The sequence below is a fragment of the Nerophis ophidion genome, linkage group LG26 (genome assembly GCF_033978795.1).
Source record: "Nerophis ophidion isolate RoL-2023_Sa linkage group LG26, RoL_Noph_v1.0, whole genome shotgun sequence".
NCBI lineage: Eukaryota > Metazoa > Chordata > Actinopteri > Syngnathiformes > Syngnathidae > Nerophis > Nerophis ophidion.
In genome coordinates, this window is record NC_084636.1 from 13735102 (window position 1) to 13758266 (window position 23165).

Consider the following 23165-nt stretch of genomic DNA (forward strand, 5'->3'; position numbering starts at 1 on the left):
GATGGAAGAGCCTCCCGGGACGGTATCGTTCACAACCTGCCGGATCCATTAGGCCGCGGTGATAATTAACTTAATACCCGCACAGGGCCTGGGTCTGTGCTGTGACGCCCAAGTGGAAGTGGAGCAGGCAGAGGGGAACGTCGTTGCGTAAGGATGACAAACGATCGGGGGAAGAAATAGTTCCACGCGGCCATCGCTGGACAGCCTGATTAAATATTCACTGGAAGGATGGAAGGACTAACATTATTACAAATAGGGTTGTACGGTGTACCAGTATTGGTATAGCACTGTCCTACTAATGAATCATTTTCAGTACTATACCGCCTCTGAAAAGTCGAAGTCCCGTTGTGACATTGCTGGTTTTACTAGCAGACGAGCATGTTCGGCAGCGCACAATTACAGAGTACTTACAAGCAGACACGGTGTGTCATACTTGCCAACCTTCCCGGATTTTCCGGGAGACTATCAAAATTCAGCGCTTCTCCCGAAAACCTCCTGGAAGAAATTTTCTCCCGAAAATTTTCTCCAGCTCAAACATGCACAGTTCGAAGCTTGAAAAGGAGGATTGCAGGCGGATCTGACGGCATTCCAAGTCACTTTTAAAAACGACTGCTAATCCTCCCCCTTTTCGACCGGACGACCGCGGAGAAATTAAAGTAGGAACACTCTGGAGGCAGAAGTTCATTAAGAGGGGCGGACTCACCGGCTCTCAGCCATGTTTCCGTCACACAGAGGAAGTCAAGTCCGCGGGAAGTGAAGAAATCCTTCAGGATAAACATTTTGTTTGTCAAAGATCTTGCGTTCACAAGACCGAACCTGGCGGCTAATCCCCTGCTCGAAGGTGTATGGCTGGGGAATTACAGACAAAAAAAAGGGTACTAATAGCTAAAAATGTTAGCACGCTAATTTTAGCATGCTAGCAAGCTAACGTGACCATAATAGTAGTTAGCATGTGTCACATACCAAGTTATATGACTCTAAGGCAGGGGCACTCACACTTTTTCTGCAGGCGAGCTACTTTTCAATTGACCAAGTCGAGGAGATCTACCTCATTCCTATTTATAATTTACATTTATTTACTTATTAAAGAGACATTTTTGTTAACAAGTTAATGGTGTTTAATGATAATACAAACATGTTTAACACACATAGATTCCTTTCTTTCATGAAGACAAGAATATAAGTTGGTGTATTTGATTCTGATGACTTGCATTGATTGGATTTAGACAGTGGTGCTGATAACGTCCGCATTTTCAAATGGAGGAAAAAAAAAAGTCCTCCTTTCTGTCCAATACCACATGAAAGTGGTTGGATTTGGCATCTCATTTGTCCAACTTGCATACTCGTTTTTAAACACTTTGTTATGAGAGTAGCATATGTGTGTGGCCCTTTAATGTCTGGCAGCAGGTGAGTGCGGGGGAGAAATACATTGGCATCAAACTCCGTAGCTTGCTAGCTTGTGCACGCTAGCTTTCTGACTCTTATTTTGTTAGCACAGGCAGGATGAAACAGGTCTTTTATGGTGAAAACAGGAACTGTGCAGTCGGTCTTTAGAGTTTTGACAGTAGGTACGGAGTCTCTAGAAATAAAATGTGTTTCTCAGCGTCCGCCCTGTTAGTGATTTTTTTCTTAAATATGAGCTCGCAGCAGCCAGCGTCATCTCACAAGATCCTCGGGTGCCGAGAATGTCAAACAACTGACGAAAGTGAAGTCTTGGTATGATTGATGATTGCTCATTTTTATGTATATTTTTTAATGCCTGTCTTGAGATCGACTGACACACCCTCCGAGATCGACCAGTCGATTGCGATCGGCGTAATGGGCACCCCTGCTCTAAGGTGTAAGACTGGGGAATTACAGACAAAAAAAGAGTACTAATAGCTAAAAATGTTAGCACTTTTGGGTTAGCACGCTAATTTTAGCATGCTAGCAAGCTAACGTGACCATAATAGTAGTTAGCATGTGTCACATACCAAGTTATATGACTCTAAGGTGTATGGCCAGGGAATTACAGACAAAAAAAGAGTACTAATAGCTAAAAAAGTTAGCACTTTTGGGTTAGCACGCTTATATTGGCATGCTATCAAGCTAACGAGACCATATTAGTAGTTAGCATATGTCACGTACCAAGTTATATGACTCTAAGGTGTATGGCTGGGGAATTACAGACCAAAAAAAGAGTACTAATAGCTAAAAAAGTTAGCACTTTCGAGTTAGCACGCTAATTTTGCATGCGAGCAAGCTAACATGACCATAATAGTAGTTAGCATGTGTCACATACCAAGTTATATGACTCTAAGGTGTATGGCTGGGGAATTACAGACCAAAAAAGAGTACTAATAGCTAAAAAAGTTAGCACTTTTGGGTTAGCACGCTAATTTTGGCATGCTAGCAAGCTAACGTGACCATATTAGTAGTTAGCATGTGTCACATACCAAGTTATATGACTCTAAGGTGTATGGCTGGGGAATTACAGACAAAAAAAGAGTACTAATAGCTAAAAAAGTTAGCACTTTCAGGTTAGCACGCTAATTTTAGCATGCTAGCAAGCTAACGTGACCATAATAGTAGTTAGCATGTGTCACATACCAAGTTATATGACTCTAAAGTGTATGGCTGGGGAATTACAGACCAAAAAAGAGTACTAATAGCTAAAAAAGTTAGCACTTTCGGGTTAGCACGCTAATTTTGGCATGCGAGCAAGCTAACATGACCATAATAGTAGTTAGCATGTGTCACATACCAAGTTATATGACTCTAAGGTGTATGGCTGGGGAATTACAGACCAAAAAACAGTACTAATAGCTAAAAAAGTTAGCACTTTTGGGTTAGCACGCTAATTATCGCATGCGAGCAAGCTAACATGACCATATTAGTAGTTAGCATGTGACACATACCAAGTTATATGACTCTAAGGTGTAAAACCACAAATATGTTTCACTGGATTCAGAATAAAAGCAAATTCTGTCTTACCCAACAATGTTAGTATTTGAATATTGTTACTTGAAGACTTATTCCTGGTTACAATTATACTGTTGAGAAAGTATTGTCTTATACTTTGCCTAAAATGAGAATGCATCCTAATTAGTGGCGACAGGTGAATTTTGTTTTATGTGGGGCTGAAAGTTTGTAAACCAAATACTTGTAGGGGCGTCATCCTCCCCCAGAAGATTTCTTTGTGATTTTCACGTACAAATTGAAGATCTTTGTTCCTTTTAACTCTGTGGTAATATTCTTTTCACAAAATACAACCATGTTAATGTTCAATGTTACTTGTGAAAAGTAATCCCCCTATTCCTATTTTCAACAGTCCACTCATTAAAGCAGGAAAACGCTAAACACCAGCCCAGCATCTTTGTTTGCTACCTGTCAACTGTCGGTTTAGGCTGCTTGCCGGCTCCTCATCACCACTTCAAGATGGCGGCCAAATTGCTCACGTCACATTAGCCAATGCTGCATCTACTTATAAAAATGTCTATGGTTATAACGTCATTGCAAACACGACAATCTGTTGCGTCCACTGCAGTTCGCTACCTTATTCATACTTTTTGTCAAGTGTTTTTTTTTAAGCAGGGTTGCATGAGGTACCCACTCAAAATGTTACGTTAGTCAATGTATCACACACGGTAACGTAACGTTATACGGTGGTCAGCAGCACCGCATATTTTAGCCACCTACAAAAAGACAAACATAGTCAAATAAAGGTCAGTTGAAATGTATACTATATAAAGAATATGTGTACATATTCCATAGGGCCGTGAAATCTAAAAACTACTACTCTGTTCCTTGTTATTTTCATGTAGTTATGTTTTTCATGTGTACGCACACATCAACACACATACAGTATGAGATGAGATCAATGAGATAAGGTAAGAACAGGATAGAAACTGCTGTGGAACTAGTTACAATGCAATATGCCATGGAAATACAATGTTAACACCTTTGTGCAAATAATTACAGTTGCACTTGTTTTTTTCAAATGTGTTCATTCTGTAAAGGAATGAGTTAAATGTTTGAAATAACTGGTTAATAGTGCTATTATGAAGTGCAATGTCAGCACTATCTTTTTAAAAAAATAATAAATACATACAGCGTTTTAAAAGCATACACAAACTGTGTAAATATTTTAGTCTGGGGTTAAAAGGACTTGAAATGACTCGAAACTCAAAATGCAGGACTTGGGACTTGACTTGACACTTTCCAGTCTTGACTTTGGACTTGACTCGGGACTTGCCTGTCTTGACTTGGGACTTGACTCGAGACTCGAGGGCAAAGACTTGAGACTTACTTGTGACTTGCAAAACAATGACTTGGTCCCACCTCTGCTAATAGCTAAAAAAGTTAGCACTTTTGGGTTAGCACGCTAATTTTAGCATGCTAGCAAGCTAACGTGACCATAATAGTAGTTAGCATGTGTCACATACCAAGTAATATGACTCTAAGGTGTATGGCTGGGGAATTACAGACAAAAAAAGAGTACTAATAGCTAAAAAAGTTAGCACTTTCGGATTAGGACGCTAATTTTAGCATGCTAGCAAGCTAACGTGACCATAATAGTAGTTAGCATGTGTCACATACCAAGTTACATGAATCTAAGGTGTATTGCTGGGGAATTACAGACAAAAAGAGTACTAATAGCTAAAAAAGTTAGCACTTTCAGGTTAGCACGCTAATTTTGGCATGCTAGCAAGCTAACGTGACCATAATAGTAGTTAGCATGTGTCACATACCAAGTTATATGACTCTAAGGTGTATGGCTGGGGATTTACAGACAAAAAAAGAGTAAAAATAGCTGGAAAAAAAGTTAGCATTTTTGGGTTAGCATGCTAATTTTGGCATGCTAGCAAGCTAACGCGACCATAATAGTAGTTAGCATGTGTCACATACCAAGTTATATGACTCTAAGGTGTATGGCTGGGGAATGACACACAAAAAGAGAGTACTAATGGCTTAAAAAGTTAGCACTTTCAGGTTATCACGCTAATTTTGGCATGCTAGCAAGCTAACGTGACCATAATAGTAGTTAGCATGTGTCACATACCAAGTTATATGACTCTAAGGTGTATGGCTGGGGAATTACAGACAAAAAAAAGAGTACTAATAGCTAAAAAAGTTAGCACGCTAATTTTAGCATGCTAGCAAGCTAACATGACCATAATAGTAGTTAGCATGTGTCACATACCAAGTTATATGACTCTAAAGTGTATGGCTGGGGAATTACAGACAAAAAAAAAAAAGAGTACAAATAGCTGAAAAAAGTTAGCACTTTTGGGTTGGCACACTAATTTTAGCATGCTAGCAAGCTAACGTGACCATAATAGTAGTTAGCATGTGTCACATACAAAGTTATATGACTCTAAGGTGTATGGCTGGGGAATTACAGACAAAAAAAGAGTACTAGTAGCTAAAAAAGTTAGCCCTTTTGGGTTAGCACGCTAATTTTGGCATGCTAGCAAGCTAACGTGACCATAATAGTAGTTAGCATGTGTCACATACCAAGTTATATGACTAAGGTGTATGGCTGGGGAATTACAGACAAAAAAAGAGTACTAATAGCTAAAAAAGTTAGCACTTTCAGGTTAGCACGCTAATTTTGGCATGCTAGCAAGCTAACGTGACCATAATAGTAGTTAGCATGTGTCACATACCAAGTTATATGACTCTAAGGTGTATGGCTGGGGATTTACAGACAAAAAAAGAGTAAAAATAGCTGAAAAAAAGTTAGCATTTTTGGGTTAGCATGCTAATTTTGGCATGCTAGCAAGCTAACGCGACCATAATAGTAGTTAGCATGTGTCACATACCAAGTTATATGACTCTAAGGTGTATGGCTGGGGAATGACAGACAAAAAGAGAGTACTAATAGCTTAAAAAGTTAGCACTTTCAGGTTATCACGCTAATTTTGGCATGCTAGCAAGCTAACGTGACCATAATAGTAGTTAGCATGTGTCACATACCAAGTTATATGACTCTAAGGTGTATGGCTGGGGAATTACAGACAAAAAAAAGAGTACTAATAACTAAAAAAGTTAGCATGCTAATTTTAGCATGCTAGCAAGCTAACATGACCATAATAGTTGTTAGCATGTGTCACATACCAAGTTATATGACTCTAAAGTGTACGGCTGGGGAATTACAGACAAAAAAAAAAAAAGAGTACAAATAGCTGAAAAAAGTTAGCACTTTTGGGTTGGCACACTAATTTTAGCATGCTAGCAAGCTAACGTGACCATAATAGTAGTTAGCATGTGTCACATACAAAGTTATATGACTCTAAGGTGTATGGCTGGGGAATTACAGACAAAAAAAGAGTACTAGTAGCTAAAAAAGTTAGCCCTTTTGGGTTAGCACGCTAATTTTGGCATGCTAGCAAGCTAACGTGACCATAATAGTAGTTAGCATGTGTCACATACCAAGTTATATGACTAAGGTGTATGGCTGGGGAATTACAGACAAAAAAAGAGTACTAATAGCTAAAAAAGTTAGCCCTTTCGGGTTAGCACGCTAATTTTGGCATGCTAGCAAGCCAACGTGACCATATTAGTAGTTAGCATGTGTCACATACCAAGTTATATGACTCTAAGGTGCATGGTTGGGGAATTATAGACAAAAAAAAGAGTAAAAATAGCTGAAAAAAAGTTAGCACTTTCGGGTTAGCACGCTAATTTTGGCATGCCAGCAAGCTAACTTGACCATATTAGTTGTTACCATGTGTCACATACCAAGTTGTATGACTCTAAGGTGTATGGCTTGGGAATTACAGACAAAAAAAGAGTACTAATAGCTAAAAAAGTTAGCCCTTTCGGGTTAGCACGCTAATTTTGGCATGCTAGCAAGCCAACGTGACCATATTAGTAGTTAGCATGTGTCACATACCAAGTTATATGACTCCAAGGTGCATGGCTGGGGAATCATAGAAAAAAAAAAGGAGTAAAAATAGCTGAAAAAAAGTTAGCACTTTCGGGTTAGCACGGTAATTTTGGCATGCTAGCAAGCTAACTTGACCATATTAGTTGTTACCATGTGTCACATACCAAGTTGTATGACTCTAAGGTGTATGGCTTGGGAATTACAGACAAAAAAACAGTACTAATAGCTAAAAAAGTTAGCACTTTCTGGTTAGCACGCTAATTTTGGCATGCTAGCAAGCTAACGTGACCATATTAGTAGTTAGCATGTGTCACATACCAAGTTATATGACTCTAAGGTGTATGGCTGGGGAATTACAGACAAAAAAAAGAGTAAAAATTGTTGAAAAAAAAGTTAGCATTTTTGGGTTAGCATCCTAACAAAAGCATGCTAGCAGTTAAAAAGTGTCACATAGCAAGTTATAAGACTGTAATAGAAATGTGCGGAAAATAGATAGATAGATAGTACTTTATTGCCGGCAAATAATAATAATAACAATAATAATAATAATAATTAAGGTTGATGTATGAGCAATAATTATGGGCCTGCATTGCAGCAGGCCCATAATTATTCTGCAAATAGTGTGAGTGTGAGTGGCTTACATATCAGCGCTAGTCCCCCTCTGTCCCCTTTTAAATAGGCTCTCCACCCTCCAAGCCGTCTCACAGACACAATATTGACTTTGGAGTGGAGAAAGTGCAGCGCGAGGAGAACGGACGACGACGACACCAAAGGGGGGGCGGCTCGCTGAGGGATCAGGAGACATTTTTCATCCCTGGCACACAAAAAAAAAAGGGAATAAAACAAAGAATGAATCATATCTGTCAGTGGCTGTTGGCCAACGATGTCGCCTCCTAAGAACAGGATGTGTCTATTATGACTGAGCAACAATTTACTAGAAGTATGTGTACTTTTCCAGTGAACGCCGCGTAACGCTGCTTGTTGTTGTTTTAAAAGCCGCTATAAAACAGCGAGGAGGAACTACAAAACCAGTGTAGTTGGCACGTTGTGTAAATCGTAAATAAAAAGCACAATTATTTGCAAATCCTTTTTTAACTTATAATCAATTGAATAGACTGCAAATACGAGCTACTTAACGAACTGGTAAACTTTTGTTATGTTTTGCAATTATTAGCGCAATTGGCATTTGAAAAAAGCTGGCACAATTGGCAAAAAAGACTGATAGAGTTGAGGAATGATCATCAAACACTTAGTTCGGAAAGTCTCACATGTGAACAGGCTAATTGGGAGCAGGTGGGTGCCATGATAGAGTGTAAAATCATCTACCATGAAAGGGTCAGTCACAAACCAGGATGGGGCGAGGGTCACCACTTTGTGCGTGAGCAAATTGTTGAACAGTTTAAGAACAACATTTCTCAACCAGCTATTACAAGGAATTTAGGGATTTCACCATCTACGGTCCGTAATATCATCAAAAGGTTCAGAGAATTTGGAGAACTCACTGCACGTAAGCGATGATATTACGGACTTTCGATCCCTCAGGCGGTGCTGCATCAAAAAGCGACATCAGTGTGTAAAGGATATCACCACATGGGCTCAAGAACACTTCAAAAACCACTGTTAGTAACTACAGTTGGTCGCTACATCTGTAAGTGCAAGTTAAAACTCTACTATGCAAAGTGAAAGCCATTTATCAACAACACCCAGAAAACCACTGTCAGTAACTACAGTTGGTCGATACATCTGTAAGCGCAAGTTAAAACTCTACTATGCAAAGTGAAAGCCATTTATCAACAACACCCAGAAATGCCTCTGGCTTCGCTGGGCCCGAGCTCATCCAAGAAGGACTGATGCAAAGTGGAAAAGTGTTCTGTGGTTTGACGAGTCCACATTTCAAATTCTTTTTGGAAAGTGTGAATGTTTTGTCCTCGGGAACAAAGAGGACAAGAACCATCCGGATTGTTCTAGGCGCAAAGTTCAAAAGCCAGCATCTGTGATGGTATGGGGGTGTATTAATGCCCAAGGCATGGGTAACTTACACATCTGTGAAGGCACCATTAACGCTGAAAGGTTTTGGAGCAACGTATGTTGTCATCCAAACAACGTCATATATATAAGCAAGACAATGCCAAGCCATGTGTTACAACAGCGTGGCTTCATAGTAAAAGAGTGTGGGTACTAGACTGGCCTGCCTGTAGTATGGAAATCTTTAACTTTAGAAATGAATGTAAATCGGAACAAACTAACTAACTTTGAAGTATATAAATCTGTACAAATCCAACGTTTTTGTCTTTTTACTGAAGACGGTTTAGTGGTGTGTGAATGTTGTCTGTCTATCTGTGTTGGCCCTGCGATAAGGTGGCGACTTGTCCAGGGTGTACCCCGCCTTCCACCCGAATGCAGCTGAGATAGGCCCCCACGACCTCAAAAGGGACAAGCGGTAGAAAATGGATGGGTTTACTGTTTTAATAGATTTCACGTCAAACCCATATTAGCAAATGGATAAAATTGCTATAGATTTAAAGGCCTTCTGAAATGAGATTTTCTTATTTAAACGGGGATAGCAGGTCCATTCTATGTGTCATACTTGATCATTTTGTGATATTGCCATATTTTTGCTGAAAGGATTTAGTAGAGAACGTCGACGATAAAGTTCGCAACTTTTGGTCGCTAATAAAAAAAAAGCCTTGCCTGTACCGGAAGTAGCAGACGATATTCGTGTGACGTCACGGGTTGTAGGGCTCCTCACATCTGAACATTGTTTACAATCATGGCCACCAGCAGCAAGAGCGATTCGGATCGAGAAAGCGACGATTTCCCCATTAATTTGAGCGAGGATGAAAGATTTGTGGATGAGGAAAGTTAGAGTGAAGCACTTAAAAAAATAAAAAATAGAAAAGGCGACGGCTCCAGGCGACGGCAGTGGGAGCAATTCAGATGTTATTAGACACATTTACTAGGATAATTCTGGAAAATCCCTTATCTGCTCATTGCAGTGGTTCTCAAATGGGGGTACGCGTACACCTAGGGGGGCTTGAAGGTATGCCAAAGGGTACGTAAGATTTTTTTATAAAATGTTCTAAAAACAGCAACAATTCAAAAATCCTTTATAAATATATTTATTCAATGATACTTCAACAAAATATGAATGCAAGTTCATAAACTGTGAAAAAAATACAACAATGCAATATACAGTGTTGATAGCTAGATTTTTTGTGGACATGTTTCATAAATGTTGATTTTAATGATTTCTTTTTTTGTGAAGAAATGTTTAGAATTAAGTTCATGAATCCGCATGGATCTCTATTACAATCCCCAAAGAGGGCACTTTAAGTTGATGATTACTTCTATGTGTAGACATCTTTATTTATAATTGAATCACTTGTTTATTTTTCAACAAGTTTTGAGTTATTTTTATATCTTTTTTTCCAAATAGTTCAAGAAAGACCACTACAAATGAGCAATATTTTGCACTTTTATGGAATTTGATAAACCAGAAACTGATGACATAGTGCTGTATTTTACTTCTTTATCTCTTGTTTTCAACCAAAAATGCTTTGCTCTGATTAGGGGGTACTTGAATTAAAAAAATGTTCACAGAGGGTACATCACTGAAAAAAGGTTGAGAACCACTGGCTTATTGTGTTAATAGTGTTTTAGTGAGATTATAAAGTCATACCTGAAAGTTGGAGGGCTGTGGTGACCGCCAGTGTCTCTGAGGGAAAATGGAGGAGCCAAGATCACATTTGCTGCAGGAGGTCGCATAAATTGCTCAAGTCTCCGGTAAGAGCCGACTTAATATCACAATTTTCCCATCCAAAAACTTGCTGGTTGACGTAGAGAAACACGTCGCTTGACCGCTGTGTTAAAGCTTCACAACAAACAAAGAAACACCGGCTGTGTTTCGGTTGCTAAAGGCAGCTGCAATCCACCGCTTTCTACCAACAGCATTCTTCTTTGACGTCTCCATTATTAATTGAACAAATTGCAGAATATTCAGCAACACAAAAGTCCAAAATACTGTGTAATTATGCGATAAAAACAGACTACTTTTAGCCGTGAGTGGTGCTGGGAGAACATGTCCGCTCCAACCAATAACGTCACAAGCACGTGTCAACATTTTCAACAGGATACCTGGCGGGAAATTTAAAATTGTAATTTAGTAAACTAAACCGGCCGTATGGGCATGTGTTGCAATGTTAATATTTCATCATTGATATATAAACTATCAGACTGCGTGGCCGGTAGTAGTGGGTTTCAGTTAGGGTTGAGTATCGAGTATCGATTGGAACCGAGACTAACTTTCCGATTCTCCCGGAACCGTTCAAAAGTTTAAATTTTGATTCCTAGTTTTTTATACCCAATCCGCCGACCGGAAAAAAAGAATAAGTCCGCCGACCCGGAAGAAGAAGCCGCTGAACATCAACAAAGAAGCGCCCACCGCCGGAAGTATTAGCATCGCCGAGCCTATGTAGCCGAGCGAGTCAGTCAAGCATGGATAGCGGGCCTCGACGGTCGAAAGTGTAGCTTTATTTTACTTTAAAAAATGAAATATCGGCGAAATGTAACACATGCGACAGGACTGTTTCGTGCTTAGGAGGGTGCACGTCAAACATGATGAAGAGCCTCCGAGTTCATGGAGACAGGAGACACTATCTGTCGAGAACGCTCATGCATTCTGCCTGAGAAGGCGGATTTTGTCATTTTCCTAAACAAGAACTGTCTCTGATTTTATACTGCACCTGCTAGAGATGCGCGGTTTGCGCTCTCATCCGCGGAGTCCGCGGATAAACCGCGGGTCGGGCGGGTGACATGACGAAAAAATAGATTTTAAATAGATTCGGGCGGGTGGCGGTTGAACCATTTGGAAATATTCGATATACATGGTTCAGGGATCGGTAAATTTTACCGTTCAAAGAGTCATTTTGGACCCGTGTCACAAAGGTAAGAAGACAATAGAAGACGTAAACATTCTCAAAAATGTCTGCCGGCAGTCACCCAGTTAACAATTATTAGGGCGTGCTATGACGCCTTTGCCTTTGACGCCTTCTACAACATGTACTATCTACTTGCCGGTCCAGCATCATGTTGTGTGTGGCTTCCACAGACACACGCACACGACTGCAAGGCATACTGGGTGATACAGAGTACACTAATGGTTGTGATATAAACAATTTTAACACTCTTACTAACACGCGCCACACTGTGAAGCCACACCAAACAAGAATGACAAACACATTTCGGGAGAAAATCCTCATAGTAACACAACATAAACGCAACACAACAAATACCCAGAATCCTTTGCATCCATGACATTTCCTGACTATATTATACACCAGGGGTCGGGAACCTTTTTGGCTGAGAGAGCCATACAAGCAAAATATTTTAAAAAGTACTTCCGTGAGAGCCATATAATATTTTTTCAAGACTGAACACAACTAAATGCGTGCATTTTTAAGTAAAACCAACATTTTTAGAGTGTAATAAAATAATTCTCTTTTTCTTTTTAATAACACTGTTATTCTGAAGCGAACCAACAATAAATAAAATACTTCTTACCAATAATGCGACTTCTTGAACAGGTGCGGTAGAAACCAAATGGATGGATTAAAATGCATGAAAATGTTTTATATTTTGAACGTTATTTTTGACACTGTGACTACCAGCAGAATTATTCATTACTTATCGTGTTAAACAGTGTCAGCTAAGATTTATCTGAGAGCCAAGTGCAGTCATCAAAAGAGCCACATCTGGCTCTAGAGCCATAGGTTCCCTACCCCTGCTATACACCCTGCTAGCAGCAAATCCCGCCACCCCCCAGCCCCCCGTGCGTCGGTAAAGTGAGCGGGGTTGGGGGCGTGGGAGTGTAAAATATAGTCAGGCAGTGTCATGGATGCAAAGGATGCTGGGTATTTGTTATGTTGTGTTGCGTTTATGTTGTGTTACTGTGAGGATGTTCTCCCGAAATGTGTTTGTCATTCTCGTTTGGTGTGGCTTCACAGCGTGGCGCATATTAGTAAGAGTGTTAAAATTGTTTATATTACAACCATCAGTGTACTCTGTATCACCCAGTATGCCTTTCAATCTTGTACGTGTGTTTGCGGAAGCTGCGTACAACATGTTGCTGGACTGGCAAACGGTTCGCACATGATGTAGCACGCCCTTTTTCTCGTTATCTGGATGAGCACCATCGGATATTCGCGAGAACGTTAGCGGTCCCATTGTGACACGGTTCAAACTAGCTCTTATAGTGGTAAAGGTCGCCGACTCCGGATATATAACAACGGGCGGGTGGCGGGCGGGCGGGCGGTTGCGGTTCTGATAAAATGTTGGTTCGGGCGGATGACGGCTGGATGACGACTTTAGTGATGCGGTTGCGGATGACATAATTGCCTGTCCGCGCATCTCTAGTACCTGCTGCTAATCTGGACTGGGTTTTGCAAGTTGTTTCTTATTGTTTATTTGCTTTTCTGCACCAGGTTAGCCCATCAGTGGGAGCACGGTAACATGTTTAAGTACCTGCAGCATCATACACTTGTGTGTGTAAATGTGTTTTCATGAGATTTCCTGCAGCATCATACACTTGTGTGTGTAAATGTGTTTTCATGAGATTTCCTGCAGCATCATACACTTGTGTGTGTAAATGTGTTTTCATGAGATTTCCTGCAGCATCATACACTTGTGTGTGTAAATGTGTTTCCATGAGGTTTCCTGCAGCATCATACACTTGTGTGTGTAAATGTGTTTTCATGAGATTTCCTGCAGCATCATACACTTGTGTGTGTAAATGTGTTTTCATGAGATTTCCTGCAGCATCATACACTTGTGTGTGTAAATGTGTTTCCATGAGGTTTCCTGCAGCATCATACACTTGTGTGTGTAAATGTGTTTCCATGAGGGTTCCTGCAGCATCATACACTTATGTGTGTAAATGTGTTTCCATGAGGTTTCCTGCAGCATCATACACTTATGTGTGTAAATGTGTTTTCATGAGATTTCCTGCAGCATCATACACTTGTGTGTGTAAATGTGTTTTCATGAGATTTCCTGCAGCATCATACACTTATGTGTGTATATGTGTTTTCATGAGGTTTCCTGCAGCATCATACACTTATGTGTGTAAATGTGTTTCCGTGAGGTTTCCAGCAGCATCATACACTTATGTGTAAATGTGTTTTCATGAGGTTTCCTGCAGCATCATACACTTATGTGTGTAAATGTGTTTTCATGAGGTTTCCTGCAGCATCATACACTTATGTGTAAATGTGTTTTCATGAGGTTTCCTGCAGCTTCATACACTTATGTGTGTATATGTGTTTTCATGAGGTTTCCTGCAGCATCATACACTTATGTGTGTAAATGTGTTTTCATGAGGTTTCCTGCAGCATCATACACTTATGTGTGTAAATGTGTTTTCATGAGGTTTCCTGCAGCATCATACACTTATGTGTGTATATGTGTTTTCATGAGGTTTCCTGCAGCATCATACACTTATGTGTGTATATGTGTTTTCATGAGGTTTCCTGCAGCATCATACACGTATGTGTGTATATGTGTTTTCATGAGGTTTCCTGCAGCATCATACACTTATGTGTTTATATGTGTTTCCATGAGGTTTCCTGCAGCTTCATACACTTATGTGTGTATATGTGTTTTCATGAGGTTTCCTGCAGCATCATACACTTATGTGTTTATATGTGTTTCCATGAGGTTTCCTGCAGCATCATACACTTATGTGTTTATATGTGTTTCCATGAGGTTTCCTGCAGCATCATACACTTATGTGTTTATATGTGTTTTCATGAGGTTTCCTGCAGCATCATACACTTATGTGTAAATGTGTTTTCATGAGGTTTCCTGCAGCACCATACACTTATGTGTGTATATGTGTTTTCATGAGGTTTCCTGCAGCATCATACACTTATGTGTGTAAATGTGTTTTCATGAGGTTTCCTGCAGCATCATACACTTATGTGTGTAAATGTGTTTTCATGAGGTTTCCTGAGCATCATACACTTATGTGTAAATGTGTTTTCATGAGGTTTCCTGCAGCATCATACACTTATGTGTACATGTGTTTTCATGAGGTTTCCTGCAGCATCATACACTTATGTGTGTAAATGTGTTTTCATGAGGTTTCCTGCAGCATCATACACTTATGTGTGTATATGTGTTTTCATGAGGTTTCCTGCAGCATCATACACGTATGTGTGTAAATGTGTTTTCATGAGGTTTCCTGCAGCATCATACACTTATGTGTAAATGTGTTTTCATGAGGTTTCCTGCAGCATCATACACTTATGTTTTTATATGTGTTTCCATGAGGTTTCCTGCAGCATCATACACATATGTGTAAATGTGTTTTCATGAGGTTTCCTGCAGCACCATATACTTATGTGTGTATATGTGTTTTCATGAGGTTTCCTGCAGCATCATACACTTATGTGTGTAAATGTGTTTTCATGAGGTTTCCTGCAGCATCATACACTTATGTGTGTAAATGTGTTTTCATGAGGTTTCCTGAGCATCATACTCTTATGTGTAAATGTGTTTTCATGAGGTTTCCTGCAGCATCATACACTTATGTGTGTATATGTGTTTTCATGAGGTTTCCTGCAGCATCATACACTTATGTGTGTAAATGTGTTTTCATGAGGTTTCCTGCAGCATCATACACTTATGTATGTAAATGTGTTTTCATGAGGTTTCCTGCAGCATCATACTCTTATGTGTAAATGTGTTTTCATGAGGTTTCCTGCAGCATCATACACTTATGTGTGTATATGTGTTTTCATGAGGTTTCCTGCAGCATCATACACTTATGTGTGTAAATGTGTTTTCATGAGGTTTCCTGCAGCATCATACACTTATGTGTGTAAATGTGTTTTCATGAGGTTTCCTGCAGCATCATACACTTATGTATGTAAATGTGTTTTCATGAGGTTTCCTGCAGCATCATACTCTTATGTGTAAATGTGTTTTCATGAGGTTTCCTGCAGCATCATACACTTATGTGTGTATATGTGTTTTCATGAGGTTTCCTGCAGCATCATACACTTATGTGTGTAAATGTGTTTTCATGAGGTTTCCTGCAGCATCATACACTTATGTGTAAATGTGTTTTCATGAGGTTTCCTGCAGCATCATACACTTATGTGTGTATATGTGTTTTCATGAGGTTTCCTGCAGCATCATACACTTATGTGTAAATATGTTTTTATGAGGTTTTCAAAAATAAAGCTCTGTTGATGAAAGTGTACCCCTGTGAAAATATATTCATAATGTATAATATTTATATTCAAGTTCATAGATTTGATATTTATATTTTAGTTCAAAACAGCCCTGTGAGGAATGTATAGTAAAGTTCATAAAAAGTTAATAGAATTAAAATTAATGGAGAATGTCAGACTATTTCCCTCAGAAAGACTGTAGGTTAGCTAGCTCATTTAAAATATCCTAAACTTTTTTTTTTTACTCTGCCTTTTTTTTTTTTTTTAAAAGAATCGGAATCGACAATCGTCAGGAATCTGAATCAAAACAAAGAATCGGAATCGTTCAAATTCAAACGATACCCAACCCTAGTTTCAGTAGGCCTTTAAAAGGGGTTAGGATTAAATAAACTCTGCTTCTTCCTATTCCTTTTCGGACGTGCTGTAGTGAAACAACTGGAAATATGTGATGCTTTACAGCATGGGTGTCAAACTCTGGCCCGCGGGCCAAATTTGACCCGCCGTGTAATTTCATTTGGCCCTTGAGGCAATATTAAATTAACATTAGAACAGGCCCACCGGTGTTACACAGCGGTGCCGCTGTAACACCGCATTCACCGATTTCCTGGGAGACTCTCGAATTTCAGTGCCCCTCCCGAAAATCTCCCGGTGCAACCATTCTCCCGAATTCCACCCGGACAACAATATTGGGGGTGCACTGTCTTTAGCGTCCTCTACAACCTGTCGTCAAGTCTGTTTTCCCTCCTCACAAACAGCGTGCTGACCCAGTGACGTAATATATATGTGGCTTCGACACACATGTATGTAAATGCAAGGCATACTTGATCAACAGCATACAGGTCACACTGAGGGTGGCCATATAAACAACTTTAACACTGTTACAAATATGCGCCACACTGTGAACCCACACCAAACAAAAATAACAAACCTTTGGGGAGAACATCCGCACCGTTAACACAACAGAACAAATACCCAGAACCCCTTGCAGCACTAACTCTTCCGTACCGCTACAATATATAGCCCCTCCCCCCCCCCCGCTACCAACTGTCACCCGCCCACCTGAGCCCAGATATTAACTAAGCAGTAAAAAGGCCTGAATGGTTGATTTATTCATTATTTTATTTTCAAATGTATTAGCCTTTGGAAAAAGTTTGTTTTGATATTTACCTCAGAAGGCTGCAAATACAAAAGAGGCATTCATTTTTTATTTAAATTTGATTTGATATGCCATTGATATTTTTGTATTATTTTTGTTATTATTTCAAACTCAATTTTGCATGTCACTATAAAGTTGTATAAGCCTTGCTTATTCAATATTCAATGCAAAACTTGTTTGGGTCCCTATTAAAAGGTTAATTTGTTCAACCATGGCCCGTGGCTTTATTCAGTTTTAAATTTTGGCCCACTCTGTATTTGAGCTTGACACCCCTGCTTTACAGTGTAATTGTATGCATGTTGCAAATAGACTGAACTGAAGTGTTGTAGAAAGAAGAATGAAACATTTCTTCCCCAATCAAGGGTCGGAAACACTCTTCTGAGTTTCACAACAAGCCTGGCTTGTAAGAGCGGCGCAAATGTGAATGTTGAGCTGGTTCCCAGGCACATTTCCTACAGATGTATGTGACTAATCACACAAACACGGAGCTCCACAATCAGCCAAGCGCCTTTTTGCTTCTTGGCTCCCCGGACTTTGTTTGAGTAACCTGAGGGAGTCCATGCAGCTGCTCTCCCTTTTTGTCCAGCATTATTATTCTCTCACTTCCTCTCCTGTTTCACTTGGCTTCTTTTAAAAAACGTTTTTTTCCTCTCTCCTCGCCGTGCAGCTGGACTTAGCGTTGCTCTTCTTCTTCTTCTTCTTCTCTCCTCAGTGCTGGCTCTGCCTCAGCTCCATCACCTGATCCCAGACGGGGAGCTCACCAGTATTAAAATCACCAGGGCGAACCCCTCGGAGCCGCTGGCCATCAGTATCGTCGGGGGCAACGAGACGCCGTTGGTCCGCATCCTCATCCAGGACATATACAGGGAGGGCGTCATCGCTCGGGACGGACGCTTGCTGCCGGGGGACATGATCCTCAAGGTACCCCACTAATGACCAGACCGTAGCACAGTTCCAACAAGGACAACAGACCAAAGATTTATACTCCAGCCAACAGTGACACAACACTGACAACAATGTCCAATCATCTGGGGAGACTTTCAACAAGTTCTTAGTGGAACTTACTGCTATTTACTGGCCGAGCTCAAATTTATGCTCTAGTACAGGGGTCACCAACCTTTTTGAAACCAAGAGCTACTTCTTGGGTATTGATTAATGCGAAGGGCTCCCAGTTTGATACGCACTTAAAAAAATGGCCAGAAATAGCCAATTTGCTCTATTTACCTTTAATAAATAAATCTATATTTATTTTTTAAAAAAAGTGTATTTCTGTCCGTCATTCCGTCGTACATTTTTTTTCCTTTTACGGAAGGTTTTTTGTAGAGAATAAATTATGAAAAAAAAACACTTAATTGAACGGTTTAAAAGAGGAGAAAAAGCGAAAAAATTAAAATAAAATTTTGAAATATAATTTCGACTCTTTAAAATTCAAATTTCAACCGAAAAAAATTAATGGAAAAACTAGCTAATTTGAATCTTTTTGAAAAAAATAAAAAATGAATTTATGGAACATCATTAGTAATTTTTGCTGATTAAGATTGTTTTTAGAATTTTGATGACATGTTTTAAATAGGTTAAAATCCAATCTGCACTTTATTATAATATATAACAAATTGGACCAAGCTATATTTCTAACAAAGACAAATCATTATTTCTTCTAGATTTTCCAGAACAAATTGTTTTTTAAAAAATTCAAAAGACTTTGAAATAAGATTTAATTTTGATTCTACAGATTTTCTAGATTTGCCAGAATATTTTTTTTTAATTTTAATCATAATAAGTTGGATGAAATATTTCACAATATTCTTCGTCGAAAAACAGAAGCTAAAATGAAGAATTCAATTAAAATGTATTTATTATTCTTTACAATAAAAAAAATTAAAAAAAATACTTGACCATTGATTTAAATTGTCAGGAAAGAAGAGGAAGGAATTTAAAAGGTATATGTGTTTAAAAATCCTAAAATAATTTTAAAGGTTGTATTTTTTCTCTAAAATTGTCTTTCTGAAAGTTATAAGAAGCAAAGTAAAATACATTTATGAAATGATTTAAACAAGTGAAGACCAAGTCTTTAAAATATTTTCTTCGATTTTCAAATTTTATTTGAGTTTTGTCTCTCTTAGAAATAAAAATGTAGGGCAAAGCGCGACCAGCCATTTAGTAAATAAATAAAATAAAAAAAAATTGAGGCAGCTCACTGGTAAGTGCTGCTATTTGAGCTATTTTTAGAACAGGGCAGCGGGCTACTCATTTGGTCCTTACCGCGTTGGTGACCCCTGCTCTAGTACATGAGTGTCAAAGTCCAGGCCCGTGGGCCAGATCCGGCCTGCAAAATAATTATACTGTATATGGTCCCCCCGGGATGATATTGATTCTAATAATAATAATGAATTCGATTTTATTAGGGGTGTAACGGTACACAAAAATTTCGGTTCGGCACGTACCTCGGTTTAGAGGTCACGGTTCGGTTCATTTTCGGTACAGTAAGAAAACAACAAAATATACATTTTGGGGTTTTTTATTTACCAAATTTGTAAATAATGGCTTCCTCCTTTTAACATTGGGAACACTATAATAATTCTGCCCACGTTAATCAACATAAAACCGCTGACCGGATCATGTCTTATTCTGGTTTTGGTTCCGTCTTTGTATCGTATTCTGTTGGTGTTTGACTTCCTTAGTTCCTGGTGGCACTTCCTGTTTGTTCTGTTGCTATAGTCACGCATTAGTGTCACCTGCCTCTTGTTTTTGACTCACACCTATTTGTAATCACTGTCTGTATTCAAGCCTGCCTTTTCCGTTGACTCGTCCACGCTTCGTAAGTTTGTTTTTTACAACAGTGACGACCCTGATTCCCGATTCTGATATCCAGTTTTTGTACTCGTTAGCTTCCGTGCTATGCTTTTGGTTCTTTCTAGCTCCCATGCTAGCTCTGTTCGTTTTGCTTTTTCTGCCTAGTGCAAGTTTTCTGCTTCCTAGTCTAAGTTTTAATAAATCTATATTTCTTACCTTTACGCTGTGTTCAAACCCGATCTGCATCTCGAAAGAACGCATCCGCATCACGATAATAATAATAATAATAATAATGAATTAGATTTATATCGCGCTTTTCCATTGTTGGATACTTAAAGCACTCACAGAGAAGTTGAAACTCATCATTCATTCACACCTGGTGGTGGTAAGCTACATCAGTAGCCACAGCTGCCCTGGGGTAGACTGACGGAAGCGTGGCTGCCAGTTTCCGCCTATGGCCCCTCCGACCACCACCGATCATTAATTCATCATTCATTCACCGGTGTGAGCGGCACCGGGGGCAAGGGTGAAGTGTCCTGCCCAAGGACACAACGGCAGCGATTTGGATGTCAATAGGTGGGAAGCGAACCTGCAACCCTCAGGTTTCTGGCACGGCCGCTCTACCCACTAAGCCAGGGGTAGGGAACCTATGGCTCTAGAGCCAGATGTGGCTCTTTTGATGACTGCATCTGGCTCTCGGATAAATCTGAGCAGACATTGCTTAACACGATAAGTAATGAATAATTCCGCTGGTAATCACAGTGTTAAAAATAACGTTCAAAATATAAAACATTCTCATGCTTTTTTATGTTCAAGAAGTTGCGTTAATGGTAAGAAGTAATTTATTCATTATTGGTTAGTGTGGGGCTTTCCCTCCTGGGGGTTCTTCTTTAGGGTTACAATATTATTTTATTTTATTTTTCTCTCAGTTACTTTCCAGCAATTGTCTTTTTCTCTTTCGTCCTCACTCGCGCTCTGGCTCCAGCCCCGACCCCGTCCCTCCCCCTGGCTGCTGCTTATAAAAGAGCGACAGGTGATTAGATAACAAGGCCCAGGTGGGCCTTCTACGCACCTGTCGCTGATTTCTGGGTCCGGTCGTGGCAACATCCTGCTTTGGTGCAGGCCCGCAGGCCACGCCCCCTCCACAGTTAGCTTCAGAAAAACAATGTTATTACAAAGAATAAGAGACTTATTATAGTCTGGAAATGTTGGTCTTACTTAAAAATGCACGCGTTTAGTTGTGTTCAGTGTAAAAAAATATATGGCTCTTAGGGAAATACATTGTAAAATATTTGGCTTCTTGGCTCTTTCAGCCAAAAAGGTTCCCGACCCCTGCACTAAGCCATGCCGCCCATGGCATGGCGCCCAGCAGACGTCACATTACGAAGTGAGGACGAGTGAACGGAAAAGGCAGGCTTAAATACAGACAGTAATTACGTTATAGTGACTATTAAGCCATGTATGCATATAATTGAGTTATGTTTACAATGATATACTGTACAGTGTAGTCCTACATATGTATGCATATCATTTATTTATACGCCCAATTTTGCCATCAGGTCAACGGCATTGACATCAGCAACGTGTCTCACTGTTACGCCGTGGCCACCCTCAAGCAGCCCTGCCAGCTTCTGCGCCTCACCGTCCTCCGGGAGCAGCACCACCGCTACCGCCACCCGCAGGGGCACGGCCTCGCCGGGGCCCACCCGTCCCACCACCACAACCCCTTCAGGGACGACAACGTCCACGTGGTCCTGAGCAAGAGCGCGCCAGACGAGCAGCTGGGCATCAAGCTGGTGAGGCGGCCCGAGGACCCCGGCCTGTACATCTTTGACCTGCTGGAGGGCGGGATGGCGGCGCGCGACGGGCAACTGTGCGTGGGCGACCGCGTGCTCGCCATCAACGGGCACGATCTTCGCTACGGAGCGCCAGAACATGCTGCTATGCTTATCCAGGTTGGTGGAAGGGGGAAATCTTTTCCTGTAATGGTGGTTAATTGCCGTGGAGTTGCGCAGGGTCTCTGGACCGAAAGGTTGCCGAGTAGAAGTACTTTCTGACAGAGATGAACAACTGGCAGGGAAGAAATTAAATTAGACCAATTAAGGCAATAATGGGCCAGACCGGCTAATTTAGGACTGGAGCGATTTGTTCTGCGGAGACCGGAGCAGCGCCTCTCAGAGGACCGGGCGCTAGCAGTCAGTCAGTAGGCAGGACATGCAAATGTGTGAATAAATGCAACGCCTGTACGGGGTCGAAAGAAGGGCAAATGCAAATGAGTCATTAAGAATAATAAAGCAAAGGTCTCTTATTCTGAAAATCCAAGCCAATCATCGGCTCGAGGAAATGTCAGGTGACTTATCCAATCACTGGTGGTCCTTAGGGAGGGACTTAAATAAGAAATAGGACTCACTGATATTGCCGGCGGCTCTTGTAGAAGAAGATTAATTAAAAGTGGGTAATAGTGTTCATGTTATGGCCCCTCGTAAGCTGAGGTAATAGCAAAATTGGAATTGGCACAAAATCCAGAAAACTCCCAATTTATTTTCATGCAGGGTTCACCAACCTTTTTGAAACCAAGAGCTACTTCTTGGGTACTGATTAATGCAAAGGGCTACCAGTTTGATACACACTTAAATAAATTGCCAGAAATAGCCAATTTAGGCAATTTACCTTTAGCTCTATGTTATTATTAATAATTAATGATATTTATCTTTGTGGAAACACTGATCATCCTAATGATTTCTCACAATAAATATATATTTTTGATGACATGTGTTAAATAGGTCAAAATCCAATCTGCACTTTGTTAGAATATATAACAAATTGGACCAAGCTATAGTTCTAACAAAGACTAATCATTATTTATTCTAGATTTTCCTGAACAAAAATTTTAAAAGACTTTGAAATGAGATTGAAATTCGATTTTACAGGTTTTCTAGATTTGCCAGAGTAAGTTATTTTAATTTTGAAGAAATATTTCACAAATATTCTTCGTCAAAAAAACAGAAGCTAAAAGGAAGAAATAAATTAAAATGTATTTATTATTTTTTACAATAAAAAAAAGTAAATTTACTTTTTCTACACATTTTTACAACATTGGAAAACATTAGTAAAA

The 23165-nt window shown here is 39.9% G+C and overlaps 1 protein-coding gene across 4 annotated transcripts in view; it reads left to right on the plus strand.

Annotated features, from left to right (window-relative positions):
* Positions 1 to 23165, plus strand: part of lnx1 (ligand of numb-protein X 1) — a 119797-nt gene that overhangs the window by 76398 nt on the left and 20234 nt on the right. For all 4 annotated transcript variants that reach the window (XM_061888380.1, XM_061888382.1, XM_061888381.1 and 1 more), the window contains 2 exons: positions 17970 to 18178; positions 21610 to 22005. In XM_061888380.1, coding sequence (XP_061744364.1) covers positions 17970 to 18178; positions 21610 to 22005 — 605 coding nt within the window. The remainder of the gene's footprint in view (positions 1 to 17969; positions 18179 to 21609; positions 22006 to 23165) is intronic.